This window comes from Choloepus didactylus, chromosome 6 (genome assembly GCF_015220235.1).
Source record: "Choloepus didactylus isolate mChoDid1 chromosome 6, mChoDid1.pri, whole genome shotgun sequence".
In the NCBI taxonomy this organism is placed as follows: Eukaryota; Metazoa; Chordata; class Mammalia; order Pilosa; family Megalonychidae; genus Choloepus; species Choloepus didactylus.
In genome coordinates, this window is record NC_051312.1 from 145,176,790 (window position 1) to 145,195,606 (window position 18,817).

An 18,817-nucleotide genomic window follows, 5' to 3' on the forward strand; every position below is an offset into this window, starting at 1 on the left:
CTCTGTTTTAAGATGGGGGCCATGGGAATTGGTAGGGTTAGCATCCTTTGAGCCAGAAGATGAAAGCCAACAGAACTCAGGTCATGGTGAGAGCAAGTCAGCATCCAGCATACAAGTTGAGCATCCCCCTGCTGATCAGTCTGGCAGCCACCTGCTGCAGATGTGGGAAATGGTACCTGGTAGTCAGGGCTGCTGGAGTTTGGGAGCTGCAGGAAGGACAGGGGAGGACATGCAAGGGCATAGGATGATTGTTCCCAGGAGTCATCTGGGGCAGTCAGAGAGTGGTGGAGCCTCTGAGTGCAGGAAAGCAGCAGCAACCCCTCCATGTGGGGGAGACCACATCAGAGTTGACTCCCTCCAGGCTCTGAGCCTCAAGGACCCTGCAGAGAGCATGATGACAGCCTCCAGAGCCCATCTGGTCATCCCAACATCAGGAACGACAGTTGCCTGGGCTTGCTTTCCGTCTGCTGATTTCACAATCTCCTCCACCCCCTCCACTGAGTCTGACAACCCTCTGACTGGTTTCCAGTGTGCAGCTCCCGTTACTATTGCAGCAAAGTCTTATTCAGAGTTCTGTGGATGACCTCCTCCTTCCTGTCTGTGCCATATGCAGCTCCCCCACCTCTGAGTCCCATAGACCACCCCCGCCCAATCCACAGCAGGGCAGCTTCCTGGTTTCCTAAATGCTGAGCTTTGGTGGCCGTTGGCCACAGAACATCATCCGAGCACAGTGGCCCATCCCTTCTCTAGAGAATTTGAAACAGGATCCAATGGACACCACTCTCCAAAGCACACGATGAATATTAATTAAATGAAGGTTTATTTCAAAATTAGTCTTAGAGTATAAGCTGTTTTTGAGGGCTGGAGCCAGACTACATAATGAATGGGGAAAGCATCCGCCTTCCTCCAACACGGGCGGAGGGGAAGCGACATCCCCAGCTTGCCCCTTGATCATGCATCCAACTGATTACTAGGATAAAGCCAACAGCAAAGGACCCCGCGCGTTTGCTCGTGTTTAATCCAGGTTAAGCTATACATATTTAAATACACGTCGGAGGTTACGTGGTGTCATGCAGTCCCTGCGATGGAATGACTCTTGCTCAGTGACCTCCTGACAGGCTGCTCCAAAGGGCAAGTTTAGGTAGGACAGAGCACTGAAAAGAGAAGAGAGGAACACGGTCAAAGTGCGGTTTTGGGTCAAGAGCTGCCAGCCCAGGGTACCCCTGGCAGAGAGCAGGCACATGAGCTTCTCTCTAGGGCCCTGGGCAGAGAACGGCCCCTGAAAACCAGAGAATAATTGCAATCATGTGTCGGGTCCAGAAGAAGGAAGAGGTGATGCTAAGAGGGTTGTTCAGCTTAACGATTAGACACAGTTTCTGATGCTGTCTGCCTGGGTTCAAATCCTGCATCCGGCCATTACTAACTATGACCTTAGGGAAACTGCTTAACCTATCTGTGCCCATTTCTTCATCTGTACAATAGAAATGTGCTGTGTCTACCTCACAGGGCTGTTAAGAGGCACATAGAAAATGCTCAGTGAGTGTTAACTATTATTTATAAATTTATTGACATTCCAGTGGCTCACAAGGGGTAAATTCCAGCCCTCAGACAGCCAGACTTACATCACCCATTTCTATCAACCTTTTGAAAATCTTCTTTAAAAATTTACCAATTGATGACAATGGGATTGGGAAAGCCATAAGGACCACACTCCCCTTTGTCTAGTTTATGGATGGATGAGTAGAAAAATAGGGGAAGGAAACAAACAAACAACAGACAAAGGTACCCAGTGTTCTTTTTTACTTTAATTGCTCTTTTTCACTTTAATTATTATTCTTGTTATTTTTGTGTGTGTGCTAATGAAGGTGTCAGGGATTGATTTAGGTGATGAATGTACAACTATGTAATGGTACTGTGAACAATCGAAAGTACGATTTGTTTTGTATGACTGCGTGGTATGTGAATATATCTCAGTGAAATGAAGATTTAAAAAAAAAAAAGATTATGAATAAAAGAAGCTAGAAGCCCCCCCCCAAAAAAAAATTTTACCAATTGAGGTTGCTGCAAGGAGAGGCTTATAGTTGTGCCTAAGAGTCTCCCCGAGTGCCTCTTTGTTGCTCAGATGTGGCCCTCTCTCTCTAGCTAAGCCAACTCCACAGGTGAACTCACTGCCCTCCCCACTACTTGGGACCTGACTCCCAGGGGTGTAAATCTCCCTGGAAACGCAGGATATGACTCCCGGGGATGAATCTTGACCCGGCATCATGGGATTGAGAACATCTTCTTGACCAAAAGGGGGATGTGAAATGAAACTAAATAAAGCTTCAGTGGCTGAGAGATTTCAAATGGAGTCGAGAGGTCACTCTGGTGGACGTTCTTATGCACAATATAGATAACATTTTTTAGGTTTTAGTGTATTGGAATAGCTGGAAGTAAATACCCAAAACTACCAAACTCCAACCCAGTAGCCTTGACTCTTGAAGACGATTGTAGAACAATGTCGCTTATAAGGGGTGACAGTACAACTGTGAAAACCTTGTGGATCACACACACTCCCTTTATCCAGTGTATGAATGGATGAGTAGAAAAATGGGGACAAAAGCTAAATGAAAAATAGGGTGGGTTGGGGGGAAGTGATTTGGGTATTCTTTTTTATTTTTATTTTTTATTCTTATTCTGATTCTTTCTGGTATAAGGAAAATGTTCAAAAATAGGTTGGGGTGATGAATGCACAACTGTATGATGGTGCTGTGAACAGATGATTGTACGCCATAGATGATTGTATGGTGTGTGAATATATCTCAATAAAATTGAATTTAATTAAAAAAAAAAAAAAACCAATTGAAGAATCAGTTCAGGGAGGCTGATTTGAGAAAGCTTCCCCTGTCCTCCTGGCAGCATAAATAAACACCCTTTTCCTCTTATTTAAAAAAAAAAAAAAAAAAAAAAGCCAGTTGAAAGCCTTTAAGAATCAGAACTTCTTTCTAATCTTTAACTGACATTCCTCCTACTGAATTTTAAGGTTAATTTTTCTCTTTGAGCCTATACTGTTGTGGAAACAATATAGCCCAGGCAGTCTTAAGTGAGGTCCATAAACCTTCTGAAATTGTCTAAGGCTTTGTGTAAGCATGACATAAAACCTAATGAAAGAATGGATCTAGACGTGGACTGATAGTCAATGGTTATTAACATCACAAAAAGAAAGACAACCAGACAGGCTATGTCTCCCAGTGCAATTTAAAACCACTGATAATGTAGCACTTATTGAAAAATTTGAGACTTAATCTAATCAAGCTTCTAGCTGTACCAGTTAACTGGAAATAACAGGAGCTGGAAGAGCATATTAAATTGTACCAAGAAGATGTGATTAGCAAAATCCAGAATGAGAAAGTTCTATGAGATAAATAATTTGTTGGTTTCTCTAACAAATAAATTTCAAGGCATGAGAGAGGGGGAGGAAAGGAAAACCTATATATACTAAAAGAAATCTATTTTCCAATTGCAATGTATGGAACTTCTTTGAATCCTGATTCAAAAAGATAAACTGGAAAAATCTGAACAGTGACTATTCAATTATTTTAAGAAATTCTTAATTTTTACAGTTATGATAATGGTATCATGTTCATATTTTCTCTTCAAGAGTTCTTATGTTTTAGAAAAACACACTGAAATATTTATAGATGAAAAAACATGAGTGGGATTTGCTTCAAAGTAATAAGGGGAAAAAGTTGGATAAGAGTATAAATGAAACAAGATTCACCATGAGTTAATTATTGAAGCTGGATGATAAGTATATGAGAGTTCATTATACCATTCTCTCTACTTCTGCATATGTTCAAAAGTTTCCATAATAAAAGGTTACGGGGGAAATGGATATGGAAGAATGTAGCTAATCCATGACTCCAGTTTCTTTTCAAGTACTTGGAAAGTACTAAAGTTATCCTCAGACTTTGTTCTTCCCAACTAAATAGGCTGAACTCCACAGAATTTGCACAGTAAGGCCTTTGTTTGGTTTGGCCACATGTGTAGAGCCGCACTGGTGACTCGGGGTGATGGAATCTCCTTCTCAGGCCTCCTAGCAACACCCGAAGACAAAACAACCTCACCCGAGGGCTGCACAACAGGGCCCCTGGTCTCCTGGTCCCGGCTCTGCCCTCTCTGGCTCGGATGCTCTGGGAAGGTCTCACGTGGGACTCAGTGTCCCGGGGATGGCAAAGGAGGGTGGGGGCACAGGGCTGCTTCTGCTCCAGGAGGCCAAGGCTGCTCTTACCTTTTAAAATGTAGTCCGTTAGCAAAGTAGGCACCTTCTCGTTATCTTCCTTCATGGCGAAGAGAACTAGGGAAGGAGAGAAAGGAGGATAGGGGCAGGAAGCTTACTTCTAGGGCTAACAACCCAATGTGAGTGAAATGACTCAAGGAAACCAGACATTCATTGAGCACTGAGCTATCAAAAGTCTAGAAGTCTCTGTCAAGAGTCAACATCAAAGAAGAACCCATCAAAGAATCACAGTCGCTGTCTCTGAGTGGTGGACCAACCAGTGATGATGTTACTTTCTTTCTTCTCTCTTTTTTTTTTTTGTTCATCTATAATTTCCATATCATCTCTTAAGCACATATCTTTAATAATCATATGAACAAATAAGGCAATTTTAAAGATCAGCTTTCAGATGCAGTTGCTCTAAATGATAAGGATAATGGTTGTCATCACTGAATCACCAATAAAACTGTCTCTAAAGACATTCTATTCATATAAACAGATAAACAGATATTTTTAGAAAAATTCTCAGCTCAAATTTATCAATAACAAAGGAATTTAATTTAACACAGATTTATTTTGTATTCTGTGTCCTGTACTATGCTATACTTTGTGGAGAAACAAAAGAATTACAGACACTGAAGGAGCTTACAGACTTCTTGTTGAAACAATACAAAATCTATATATGAAGCAAGCAATAGGGAGGTTATTAATGCCTAAAGGCTTTTTAAAAGGCTTTTTATAAAAGTTTCAATAACAACCTTTCTGTTATAAAACTAGGTGACATCTTCCTGAATTCATATTGTAGAAATCAATTTTGTAGAAAATCCTTCAAAAACTCAGGTGGACATTACTGATAATATAAAAAAAATGGGGCGGGGGATCGCCACCCATAGATTCCTCAAACAGACTAAGGCATATCAATGTAGTCTTGAATAGCTTCATAAAAATGGAGACATCTATTATTCTTCAGCGAAGAAAGAAGGTGGCAGAACATTATGTATTATATTTCTAATAAATAAATGCTAATATTCATAGAAAAAATCTGGAAGAATGTGAATGAAACTGGTAAAAGGGGTTCTCTCTGGGTATAAGATTATAGAGGACTTTCCTTTCTAAGTTATATTTCTATAACTGTATGTCTGGCTTTTTTCAATGAGCATGTATTACTTTTGTTAGCAGAGAAAACAATGAAGTTCACTTGGCATTTATAGCTTGGGTCAGGAGGAAACTGTGAACAATAACGGGATCCCCAATCCATTTCCATTTCCTGGCCCTCTGTTGATTACCTGGTCTGTTTTCAAGGCAGGATAATGCAACTTGAATAAAAGAATCAAAAGTGAGTGATTCCACTTCTAGGCATATACCCAAAAGAACTGAAAACAGGGGCTCGGATACTTGTCCACGAATGCTCATAGCAGCATTATTCACAATAGCCAAAAGGTGGAAACAATCCAAGGGTCCATCAACAGATGAGTGCATAAGCAAAATGTGGCAGATACATCCAATGGAATATTATTCAGCTGTAAAAAGCAATGAATTGCTGGTACATAATACAACAGGGATGAACCTTGAAGACATTATGCCGAGTGAAATAAGCCAGACACAAAAGGACAAATACTGTATGATTCCACTTATATGAAATACATAGAATAAGCAAATTCATAGAGACGGAAACTAGATTAGAGGCTATTAGAGGAATGAGAAGTTACTACTTGATGGGTACAGAGTTTCTATTTTAGGTAATGAAAAAGTTCTGGTAATGGATGGTGGTCATGGGTAGGACAACATTGTGAATGGAATCAACACCACTGAACTATACACATAAAATGGTTAAAATGAGAAATTTTGTTACATAAATATGTTACCACACTAAAATTTTAAAAATATTTTTTAAAGTGAAAAACAAAGCAAAACAAAACAAAACCACGAGTGAAGAACAGAGCCTGATGGAGGCTGGAGTCAGTGGCCAGGTCAGGAAAAAGAAAAGGGACTGAAACTGGGGTCCTCTGGGTGGTGTTAAAAGTAAGCCCCTGGGCGTCCAGGTTTCTTCCACTGTATCTCTTTGACCTGGATTTTGAGACATGCATTCATTTCATCTTAGTTGGCTGGGAACACTTTGCAACTGAGCATGGGCAGGCTACGTGACATGCCAAGAAGATAGCCATAGAAATACAATAATTTTACTTAGCCCTTATGTGTCTAAGGTGATCTCAAAATTCAAAAGTTATATGAATTGTCCCATCCCAAGAGCTAAACTGGTCTTTGGTCTGTTTCCTTGATTCAGACTTTATTCACAAATCCATACAAGGATTTGCCAGAAAACATAATCTACAGAAGAATTGGTATTCACAAAAGACAGCAGTTTTTCTTTTAAAAGGAATAAAATATTGGAATATTCTATGTGATAGAATAGGACAGCCATAAAGAGAATGTTAACGAAATGTTAACTAATGTGACTAAAGTCATGGGACAAATTTTATAGCCAGTATAGTCCCAATTACATTGAAAAGACAGAAAACACTATGGCTAAAAAACTCCAAATAGTAACCATAGCGAGAGGACAATAAATTATGTATCTTTTTTCACTTTTCCATAATTTCCAAGTGTTCTAAATGATGGATACATTCTAGCTATTTTTTTTTAATGAACTTGAAAAATAAAAACGAGCCCACTCATAATAGAAACAAGTCTGTTTCTTAATGAAGACAAAGAATTTCACAATGAATTCCTGAATGGGCATCTGCAAGAAATTGATAGCTTTTCCTTTTCTTAAGGCCACGATAGAGTGCTGTACATCCATCAACCTCTGTAATTTGCTCAGATGGCTTTCCAAATGCTTACTACTGGTGAAAATACAAACACCTATAAATGTCCATTCACTTCTACCTGCCTTTTTATTTAAAAAAATTCTTAGTTCATTTTTGTGCAAATAAAGAGTTTAAAATGAGATATAAGAGCAAGTCAATGTACTCTGAATTTAAACTTCCAGATTCTCAAGGACACCGTCTACTAATTTCCCAGATGCCCAGGAGGTGGCGCTGTCGTGGATACACTGAGTCTGTCACCGCATCTCCACCGAGGGTCCTTCTCTTCCGAAAGGGGTGAGGCTGACACTGTGTGCCCACACCACGTGCCCCCAACCCTTTGGGGGTTGTAATGTTTGACATTCATAAAGAGATTCAGCCTACAAAAGGCTCTTTGTTACATACTCTTTTCTCCCACAGCTCAGGAGGTTTATTAATAAATGACATTAGAGCAAAAGTGGAGGAGAAGAGGCTGTCATTTCCTGAAAGGAAAACCAAACCCTACTCTTTGTCACCAGCCTTGCTCCACTACACACTCCCTGCTCCCAAGACTGTGACTTCTCATAAAAAACGTGGTCATCCTCTAGTCCAAGCTCCCCGCTTCTGGGGCACAAATTTGGACCACGGCAAATTCAAGGTGCAGAAGGAGAAGGGGCAACGGAGGGACCCCAAAGCCTGCAGAACTGCTAGGCAAACCACAAAAAGGCTCCTGCACCAGCACTGGCCCCTCCGTTCCTCTTTCACCAGCCCCCCACCCCCACAAGCATCTTCCTCCCAGGAGCCAAGCAAAAGGAAAAAACAAATCTGGGTGTCACTGCAGATTTCTTAATTTAAGGGATGAGATGCTATGAAGCACATTTTGACCCATTTAAAACTGCTCCCAAGAAATCTTGGTCCGAGGCACCAGAGGTGTCGCTCACAGACCGGGAGGGAGAAAACTGCACGGCGATTCTCCCTGAGAATGCAAAGAACTCACTGTTTGTCAGCATCTGCAGGTCTTCCACAGAAGGAGGGGAGGCTTTCTTCTCGTAAGGGATGACTGTGTTCAGATACTGTAAGGGAAACAAGGTGAGCCATGCTTGAGACGGGAGAGCTTGTCCCCCTGCGCCTTTGATTTATTTGACCAGTGGCCTAAGAATTGTGTTTTTCTGTCCTCTAAGGACACCCATGCTAATTTTCACAGCACTATTTCAGGACCTTTTTATCCCCATCTTCAGGAAAATTAGGAAAAAATGTTCCTCCACCCCAACTTCTACATTCTTCCTATGCTAGAAACTCTTTGGTGACTGAGGAAACCTGGTGAGCTTTTCCTCCTTCAGGCTGACAGCAGAGAACATTTTAAGAGGGACTATATCGCCTCATCCTTTGCTGTGCAATTTGACAATTAATTCTTTTGTCGAAAATGACCGGTAACCGTAGCTCAACCCCACCCACCAACTTGGATGTTGAATTTGCTCCCTCTGCTGGATATGAGGTGCTTCTACACCAAAACCAGAGTCGAAGAGCCCAATGGGATATCAAAGAACACTAGGCTGGAGAGACCCTGAAGGGTCATAAGGGAACCTGGGCTGGTGAGTGAGAAGAGCTGCAGAACAAGAGTCAAAGGCTTATATCTGAGTCTTGGCTCTGCACTAGCAATGTGGCCCTGGGAAAATGTCTGCTCTCTGGGCTTCTGATCTCTCTGCTGTAAAATGAGAGGACTGGGTTAGATGCTCCCTAAAATCTTTTCCCACCCTACAGTTCTAGAATTCAAACACTCTGGTCTTTTAACTACTTAATACACATACATAGTCCATGTGCACTCATTCCACAGTCTCAGATGTGTCTATTGGCACACGGGCATGTGTAGTAGGTCATGAATTCTGTGAGGGCGTGGACCACGACTTGCTCATCTGGGTACCCAAGGGCCTGGCAACAGAGCTCAGCCCCAAAGAGCTGCTCAGTAAAAGCTGGAACGCCGTCTCAATAACCACAAATGCAAGCCACTTCTCAGGCTAGTCATTGGCTAAAGGAGCCAATGAGGAGATGCCGGCGTTTGGGTCAGAGGCAATCTTGGCAGGATTGACCCAGCGGGTGATCTCATGTGGCAGAATTACTTAAACTCTTTCATGGGATCCGTCACGCAGTGGAGTCCCCTTTAATGGATTTTGTCCTTCAAACAACTTAAATCTGTAGGTCTACAAGCTGGACTGACTTTGAAGTTTTGTCCACATTCTAGATTCTTTGGGCTCAAAAAAAAAAAAAAAAGTTCACTTTTAAGAAGACACTTTCTATTCCTCCTTAAGAGTGGAAGAAAATGTTAGGGTCCTCCTCCCTTGCCCAAATGCTGGGGTAATTCTAGTGAATCACCACCCCCACCCTTTGATGGGGGAGCCAAGGGGCCTAGCGGGGCAGCTGGGAGCCGGGAGACGGCTCCTACCTGTTTGTCAGTTCCTGAGGAGCCAAAGGTCTGGCGGATGCCACTCTGCAGAATGTTGGAGATGCCTTCCATGCTGAAGCGCTAGCAGGGAAGAGAGAGAGACTCACAGAGGACAAGGGCTTCCTGCTCCTTCGTCATCACCCCCAGGGACTGCTGGGTCTTCCCTAAACTACCCAGACCCATCGGCCACTACTGCCCCAGATAACCACCCAGGACTCTGTGACCAGAAAAGCAAATGTGAGATCTGGCTAAGAGACAGGTCGAAATGTTAAGCCTGTGCTTTGCAAGAATAAATAGTAGCGTCTCAAAGACTTTGTTTCAAAGACCCTTATCTTAGTAAGTCCTGCAGGGCAATCAGACCCCCCACCCCCATCACAAGTTTCCTCATTTCAGACTTCACTGCATCACAGAAAAACTAAGTAATACAGTAAAACTTGGATAGATGATGATGCAAAATTCTTAGTGGGAAAAATGTTCTGTCAACAGGAAGGGCAGGCTTAAAGCAACTGCCCTTATCTGAGAAGGCTTTTTTTTCAAAATGCACATGCCCAGACCCAGTATAGTCTGGAATAGAGTGTAAGCAAATGTGTTTGGAAAAGCTCCTTAGATGATTCTGCTGAGCTTTCCTGGTTTAAAACATGGGTTTGACGATTTCTGCCTGTACAAAAATAAAGCCACGGATACCTACAACTTCTCTTAAAAAAAAAAAAAAGTATGATTTCTATCAAAAAAAGTAAAAAATTAGGCTGCTGATCTTTTTGCATCCCTGAAACACTCTACCCTCACCCTAAAGAGATGAGTCAGTACTATGATCTGTGCTGGCAGCAGAGATTCTGACCCAGTCTGCCTGATATTAAATGCCTTCGCCCCACTTCCTAAGTCTTGCCTGCAGAGAACACATGCCTTAATCAATTATTTTTTTAATGTTTATACCCTGTCTCTCCCAGTTAGACGGTGAGTCCTTTGGGGGTGATATCCCTTCCTTCTTTCTGATCCACTCCCTATCATGGGACATTTCTCAGTAAATGCCTTTTAGGATGAGTCTATGAAGGGTTGGAACTGGGGCCTGAAATGCTGGGGCTCCAGGTAGGACTTGCAGGTCCTCCAGCCAGGCTTTGCACATACCTTGAGAGGCATCTGGTTTCCCTTCTCTATTCGGTTACTCTGCAGGCTCAGGCCTTTCTCTTTCCGCCTCTTTTTCATCAGTTCTCGCTGCTCCTTCTGCTTGTTCTGAACCTCAATAAGCACCGTGATGAAGGAGTTCTTCACCTCCTTCTCAAACTCCAGCTCGTCCCGGCGAGCCAGCTGTTGCACCAGCTCCTCTGAGAAGTCCCGGATGGCGCCCTCCACCTGATCCAGCAGCTCGGTCAGCTCAGACCCTGACATGTGCCTCAGGCCTGTGGGGAGAAACCACCCTGCAGGTGACACCTGCTTGCAGGCCCACTGGAGGGGCTCGCAGGGCCACCACCACTTGGGTGAGCCCACTCCTTGGGAGGAGACCCCTTCCAGCTCCTTAAAAGTCCAGGAAGGACCTACACAATGTAGGGGTGTTCTAGGAAGCAAAGGGGATACCAGTATATCACCTGCAAAAGGGAACATCAAGTCTCAGGAAACTAAGAAACACAGAAGAAACAGACCCCAAGGAAGCCTGTGGACTCAGTACACAAAGTTGCAGGTGGGAAGACACATGGCTTTTTGATCCCTTACTCTGTCTCCCTATTTTTCCTTCAGGCTCCAAAATATTCCTCACGGGAAATGGGTCAAGAATCGGAGGGAAACACTGAGAGGAGGATTTGGGCATTTGTGCCAAAGAGCAAGGGCGAGATGGTGTTTATTCCCAAGAACTGATCAAGATACAGCTGCAGCAAAATAAACAATGATATCTGAGGGCTTCTTCACACCTGCTGTCCTGCCTCATGGCATTCACAACAAAACGCTAGATGTGGGAGACCCACAACTTTATTTCAAAATGACACCTAGGATGAATAAGTTAGTGTGCTCACTGCCTAGACACCCCTGAAGATGGAGAAAGAGATTAAGTGAGAGGAAGGGGTAGCAACAAACAAGATAAGATTTAACAAAGGTCTATGAATGCTGAAACTTTATATAATTATATATATTTGGATGCTGGGTGTTGGAATGGCTAGAAAGAGGTAAATGACATGGTGGAACTGTAGCCTATAGCATCCCTTGGGATTTGCTCTACAGCTGCTTGTTGAATTGTGCCTTGAAAGTCTTCACATTTCGGTATATACCTTGTGTTGCATAATAGGGAAGGGACTGAGACTGTAGCCCATCACAATTTTTGAAATTACTTATATGACTGTCTGTGGAGCAGTACATTGAGTGATGACACCTTTCTGTATGTACATTATATTTTACAATAATGGAAAAGGCTGAAGTTGTGGAACTGTGACCCATGACATTCTTTGAGATTTGCTCTCTAACTACTTATGAAATCGTACATTGGAAGTTATCACTGTTATGTATATATTTTAAAATTCATAACAAAAAAAGGAAAAAATAAAAAATAAATGACACCTAGGGAGTTGGTACAGAATATTCTGCTACTTTCAGAAAAAAGGAAAGGAACTCTGAGATAATGGAAATGATAGCTTTGTTTTAAACTTCTTTTTCCCTAAGACTCTGATTTAAAATAGATTGGGGGGGGCTGCATTTCAGAATCCATTTGACTTTTCCCTTCCGTTTCCGCTATGCCTGGCTATTTGCTGACTTGCTCAACTTTCCCCTTTTATTTTGCTCTTTGGAGCCATCCTCCTCCCGTTTTTTGCCATTTCACTGTGCATTTCAGCTGTTTTCATGAGTCCCCTGTTGAATACTTCTATGTTTGGGATCTTTGTGTGGCTGAGAAGGGCAGGACTGAAGCAGCTGTGAATGCAGCGCCAGAGCCAAACCCCTTCCATCCCTCAGAATAGATTCTTTCTGCCGGCCATCGTCCGTGCTCCTGCTCTTACAGGGATGGAGTTTTACCTTCAAGACCCGGTTCTTCAGATTGTGCCTCTAGTTTCACCACTTCGCACCCAGGTTTGGACCTTGGCACCCTGACCAACCTGCCTTCTCCCTCCTCCGTGGTGTATAAGTTCTGTCACCCACGTTTGGATCTGCTCCCAGGCAACAGCTCCCATGCCAGCCCTGACATCTTTATCCCTGCAGATTGATGACTTGCAGCCTCAATTTTGCCTCTGCTGGGTTACATTTTTTCATTGCATGCTCCACCCACCTCCTTTCTTGCAGGATCATAATTACTATAAACTTGCGTCAGAGAGTTCATTTGAAATAGCAATTTTGAGCACCGACTGTGGCGTTAAGCTGCCTGAAGTTTACAACTTATCTGTGGCCTTGGACAAGTCACTTAACCTCTCCGTGACTCACTCACCTCTACCTAAATGGGGCTGCTGTGAGGATTAAGTTCAATTATGCATAGAATGGGTCTATCCAGAGAAAGTGCTCCAAAAATATGAGCTACACGATCATTTGCTTCTGTAGTTTATTAGTTTTACGATAGCTTAGTTTGCTGCATTCGGATAGTAGATTCATGTTTCTCCTGTTTTTGTCATATTCTTTGGCCAGTTTTGCCATTTAATGCTAATTCCATCCAGCTGCCTGATGGTTTTCAAACATGCCAATTCCAGCTTCTCTCCCAACACTGGGGAAGAAAGGTGTTGCCAGCTGACCTGCCATATCTGCCTCTGCTCTGGGCACTGACGGTGGCTCTGCGAGCCACATGTGAAGCACATGGTGCAGTGCCAGGCTCAGAGTAGGTGCCCCATGCCTGGCACCCCCGCCCCGGCATCCTCACCTTCATAGGACCAGTTGTTGTTGAAGGTCTGAGTCAAGGCCTGAATCTCCTGCAGGAGGACCGAGTCTGCTTGCGAGGAGGTCTCACCCCCATCCTCCTCTTCCAGCACATCCTCTTCTTCCTCGGGGTCTGGAGAGTTCTGCATCATTTCCTCAATCTCTTCAATCACCTGAAGAAGGCACACAAGAGAGGGTTAACTCAGTCCTCTGCTAGAGGAACATACAGCCGTTGATTGATAAAGGAAGTTTTTAATTTGATGCCTATAAAGCTCCTAAAGCAGAGGTTAAACCTACCTACAATTGTGCCTAAGAGCCTCCTCCCGAATGCCTCTTTGTTGCTCAGATGTGGCCCTCTCTCTCTAGCTAAGCCAACTTGGCAGGTGAAATCACTGCCCTCCCCACTACATGGGACCTGATTCCCAGGGTGTAAATCTCCCTGGCAATGCAGGACAAGACTCCCTGGGATGAATCTGGACCCGGCATCATGGGATTGAGAAAATCTTCTTGACCAAAAGGTGGAAGAGAAATACAACAAAATAAAGTTTCAGTGGCTGAGAGATTTCAAATGGGGTTGAGAGGTCACTCTGGTGGACATTCTTATGCACTATATAGATCACCCTTCTTAGGATTTAATGTATTGGAATAGCTAAAAGTAAATACCTGAAACTATCAAACTCCAACCCAGTAGCCTTGAATCTTGAAGACGATTGTATAACAACGTAGCTCACAAGGGGTGACAGTGTGATTGTGAAAACCTTGTGGATCACACTCCCTTTATCCAGTGTATAGATGGATAAGTAGAAAAATGCGGATAAAAACTAAATGAAAAACAGGGTGGGATGGGGGGGATGATTTGGGTGCTCTTTTTTACTTTTATTTTTTATTCTTATTTTTATTCTTTCTGGTGTAAGGAAAATGTTCAAAAATAGATTGGGGTGATGAATGCACAACTATATGACGGTACTGTGAACAGTTGATTGTACACCACGGCTGACTGTATCATATGTGAATATATCTCAATAAAACTGAATTTAAGAAAAAAGCTCCTAAAGCGATACCATTACCTAATAAAAATAAATAGGCCCAACCAAATTATTCTTGAATAATAATAAAAATAGACCCAACCAAAGGCTTACATACACTCTTTCTTTAATTTAAAGCACTCTTTCACGTGACACCTCTTCCAAGAACTCCATTTAGATGAGTGGTTTACTAGAAATAAACTACTCTTTCAGGAAATGAAGCAGAGTAGCCTGGAAGGGAATATTCACCTCAATTTGCTAAGTACTTTACTTCTAAGTGGAAAAATATTTTATCCACCCAACTTTAATGCAAAATCTGGTCCATTAATTGTTAAAATACATATGACTGGAAAAAAGGAATATGCCTAGGACAACTCAGAATGGGGAGGCTTTTTTGCTTGGAAGCAGAAAAGCTATTTCCCCAGAATTCACTAGAAAGTAACTGAAACTGCCCAGCAACAAGTGAAAATAAAAATAATAAAAAAATAATAGTACAGGTAGTCCTGGAGAGTAGACAATAGATAAGATATACATTTCTATTTTACTGATAGCTCCTAGAAGTGAAGGGTATAAAAGGTTATCTCTCAAAAGGAATAAGGCTGAGCTTCTTTGTACATTAATTATTCACATATAAAGAAAATGGAATAAACAAAAGCCACCTGTGAAAGTAAATCTGTGGAAGGCTTTGATCACAAGGGTGCATTTATGCATCAGTCTGTTCTAGACACTGTGATGGATTCAGGCTCAGGAGTCACTGCTCTATAGGCTTTCATGTGAGTTTCTTCATGGTGGGATGGACCAAAGATGAGGGGACTTAGGGTGGCTTCCTTTGGAACAATTCCTATTTTTATTCCCAAGACTTCTCATCTCTAGTCATGAATTTAGGGGATACTAGTCTTTGACTACTGAAAACCATTTTATAGTATTCAGCCAAATGACATAAGCCACCTTCACAATTTTATGGCTGAGTTTCTCAATCTCATAGTAGTGGTCATTGAATTCCTTGGGTCCTAGTTCTTCTTACAATTCACAAGAATAACTGTTAGCTCTATGTTTTTTTTATCTGGTTCCCTCCAATCTCTTAATCCTCACCTATCTCAAATCCTACCTTTCTGAGATATGGGCCAGTTCCCTCTACTGAAAAATGTTTTCTGGCACTGAAGCCTTCCATGGAGCTTTATCAGAACCACTTTGAGAAAACTTGTGTGGTGCCTTGCACAAAATAAACGTTCCATAGATATTTGTTGAGTAAAAGTTTGAGTAAGGAATCTGGAGACTCACCATTATCCTCACTAAGTGATAAACTGTTCAAACCAGACTATAATTAACTCAATTAAATGTGAAGCCCTTTATCTTTTTTCACAAAGACATAAGTATCTCCAGGATCCCTTCTGGAAGGCTCAAAATTTTTACTGCTCTATGAAATATGAGAAAACATCCATCACACAGAAGCTTCATCTACCACTTCCCTTTGCGGAAGAGCAGGTATCTGGGGCTCTTATTTAGGGTGTCTTGACTCCAAGTGCAATGAATTGCAATGAGAGCCTCATAGGAGGTGAAGCCAATAAACCCTGAGCTGTCTCCGGTTCTTAACAAAGATTGGCCCCACCCAATCCAAGTGTCATGTTTACTGCAATCGCAGGCTAGAGGTGGGTGAGCTGACGCATAAAGAGAAGTGAAATCCCTATCAAAGACACTCTGGGTCACAGGCATGGACCCCACAAGACCATACATCTTTCCTCTGTTTTAAATAGATGTGGCAAGTATGTTCTTGTAAACCTTTGCTTCATCAAAAGAACACAAAGTTCCATGGACGATACTTGTACCTGATCTGCTGTGAGTAGAGGTTCCTCATTGATTCCAGAATCATTTTCACTCTTCTCATTGAATTCTTCCTCTTCTTTCTCATGGATCTGAGCACGGAGGGGAGGAGAGAATGGAATTTGATTGCCCAGGAGCAGGACTCAAATTTCCTCGAGCGTCTAGAATAAATGATACTGATTGAGAGTCCACTCCAGCCCTCCCCTGTCTAAAGAAGGATGCTGAAGAGGTGTCCAGAGTATCGTTAAATTCCAAAGGTATCCCTACAGCACAGCACACACGAAGTTTCATCAAAAAAGGACAGTGGGGGATGAGTGGACAGCATCATTCTGACTCAGAGGAGCAGGACTGTTCTCTAACCCATAGACAGGTCATCCCTGGGTGAGCAAGGAACCTTCCCAAGGGGAACGGTGCCACACCAACTCCTACGGCAGAGGTGAACTTCTTTTATTAAGGAGTTTCAATCTGGGGATTTATTTCCAGGTGTCATTTGATTAGGAATTTTAGGGAGTAGGTTGTTCCGGCCAAAATGATCATTGTTTTTAGAACTCGATGGAATGCTGTCCTCTTATTGGAGTCTAGACATGTTGTTGTAGTTGATGGAACTACGTGAGGAATCTACCAGGGGCATACCACTGAATAACCTGACCACACAAATTGAGGGACAAACTAAACAATAACCACAACAAATTACATGGAAAGGAAAAATCCATTTAGCCCATTGGCCTGTGTCTCCAAAATTCCAAGATCCTAAGTAAGATCTGAAGGTTCACAACAATCTAGATTCTAGATGTTTAAGTCCAGAAAGGAGCTTTATTAGTTTGAAGCTGTGGGTCTCAACCCTGGCTGCACATGGATATCCCCTGAGGAGTTTTTGTTTTTTTAAAATACAGATGTCAGGGCCCACCCTCAGCAATTCTCATTCAACTGGTCTGGAGAGGGGCCGTGGCATCAGAAGTTTTTAAGCCCCCCAGGTGGTCCTTGTGTCCAGCCAGAGTTGAGAGCTATTGGTTTAGAGTAATCCTGCAAACGTCTGCATCCAGCCCATAGTTCCTCTCCTTACAGCTTCACCAGCTCAGTTCTCTCCAGTGCTAGGTGTTCTGGTTTTCCTTTCCAAACAGTGAGTAGGCAAGAGTGTTTTAGGAGAGAAAGAAGTCAATGCACTTGATCACAACAAGATCTCCATAGCGTATCTGGCGTCACAGACCATATCCCAAATGGCCATAGTCTGCACAAAATAAACCACCAAACCACCCAGCAAGCTGTCCATCTGTGGCAGAAGTCTGATTTGAAAGACATGTAAGGGGCTGGCAAGAGGTATCTCCAGGAGGTCCCTCTGCAGAGCCACTTCTCAGCCAGGCATCAATTTTACTTGCTCTCTAATAGCTGGCATGCTGGTCCACGTCTTCCATGGAGATTACACTTTTCCTCTTCTTACAGGAAACAGCCAGGTCCAAGCAACTACATCAGAGGTAGGTTATCCTCAGAAATTTCTCCCCTCTTCTTGGAACTCTTCCTTGGCAGACACTCCTTACAAAACACATCACCTTCTACCTCCATTTGGTTGAAACCAGGACCAAGACATAAAAAAAAAATTAATCAAATAGATTTTAAATGCCATCTGCACTCCACCTGAATAAGGAGTGGCACAGGGAGATAATGGGATCATTTGAGGGCTTCATGTGCCAGATGGTGATGTGCATATTTCTGCTGTCTCACCCACATGCTCCTCTCCCTGCCACATCTATCCCTACGGTCACCGCTTGGTTTCTGTAGCTCCCCACTGTGCAGGACAAAACTGGAGCCACAGTTTGCTCACATCTACACTCCCATAGCCGAACTTCCATAGGCCGGAAAGTTTTATAGGAGAAGTTAGGTTCATTCTGGGAAACAGAGATTTTTGTTGTTGTTCATTTGTTTTTATAAGCATCTGACAGCAATTGTTCAGCTATATATAACCAGAATTTCATTTTGCTTTGTTTGATATTATATCTACCAACAAAGTAAATATTTACATTTTCCGAAATATGGCCGATTTTGGTGGGTTCACCTCATCGGCTGCTAATATTGCATCTTTCAACTACACCATCTCCTTTCCCAAGGTCCTCCCTCCGAGCTCCCTGCTAAAGGCAGCAAGAGGGTTTCTTGGCATAGAACCTTCTTGCTGTTCAAATGTTAATAAACCTGAGCTATGGCAGGAACGATACTCTCTGAGTAAGAACTTTCTCTTGGTCTCAGACACAGAGCCTACAACTCTAGTCTCTCAGGCTGGGGGGAAAGAGAGATTTGAAAATCAATTATGAGCTTGTGAAAGCTACTGTGAGTTCCCAGCATTAGGGGAGTTATACCCACCCCTTATTTTCTCAGCTCTCAGAAGTCTGCCACTAAAAAAACAAAACAAAATAAAAAGGCGAAGCTCACACAAAGTTCTCCCAAGAAAGCCCTGGCTCCTTCCCTCTTCTGTGTGGATTCCCACTCGCTGGGGTCTGCCCCACCTGCCCTGTCCCTGCCCTTTTCTCCCTCCCTGTCTAGGTTTTGGTCCTGATTTCACATCCTTCCTCACCTCTCCAGGACTGGCCCCCGCATTGTCCCTCAGTCCTACCAGACTCTGTTCTGCTCCAGTAGCTTCTGTCACTTCTCAACTAGTCCTCTTTCCTCAACAAATACCATTTAC

General features: G+C 42.8%; 1 protein-coding gene across 3 annotated transcripts in view; it reads right to left on the reverse strand.

Annotated features, from left to right (window-relative positions):
* Positions 1 to 801: 801 nt before the first annotated feature.
* The window catches only part of FEZ1 (fasciculation and elongation protein zeta 1), a 46,450-nt gene continuing 28,434 nt past the window's right edge, over positions 802 to 18,817 (reverse strand). For 2 of the 3 annotated variants that reach the window (XM_037841882.1, XM_037841883.1), the window contains exons 4-10: positions 16,149 to 16,235; positions 13,302 to 13,470; positions 10,607 to 10,878; positions 9,482 to 9,562; positions 8,039 to 8,114; positions 4,271 to 4,336; positions 802 to 1,154 (exon numbers count right to left, since the gene is read on the reverse strand). In XM_037841882.1, the coding sequence (XP_037697810.1) occupies positions 1,138 to 1,154; positions 4,271 to 4,336; positions 8,039 to 8,114; positions 9,482 to 9,562; positions 10,607 to 10,878; positions 13,302 to 13,470; positions 16,149 to 16,235 (768 nt within the window). In that variant the 3' untranslated portion in view covers positions 802 to 1,137. The remainder of the gene's footprint in view (positions 1,155 to 4,270; positions 4,337 to 8,038; positions 8,115 to 9,481; positions 9,563 to 10,606; positions 10,879 to 13,301; positions 13,471 to 16,148; positions 16,236 to 18,817) is intronic. The other variant, XM_037841884.1, reaches the window with a different exon arrangement.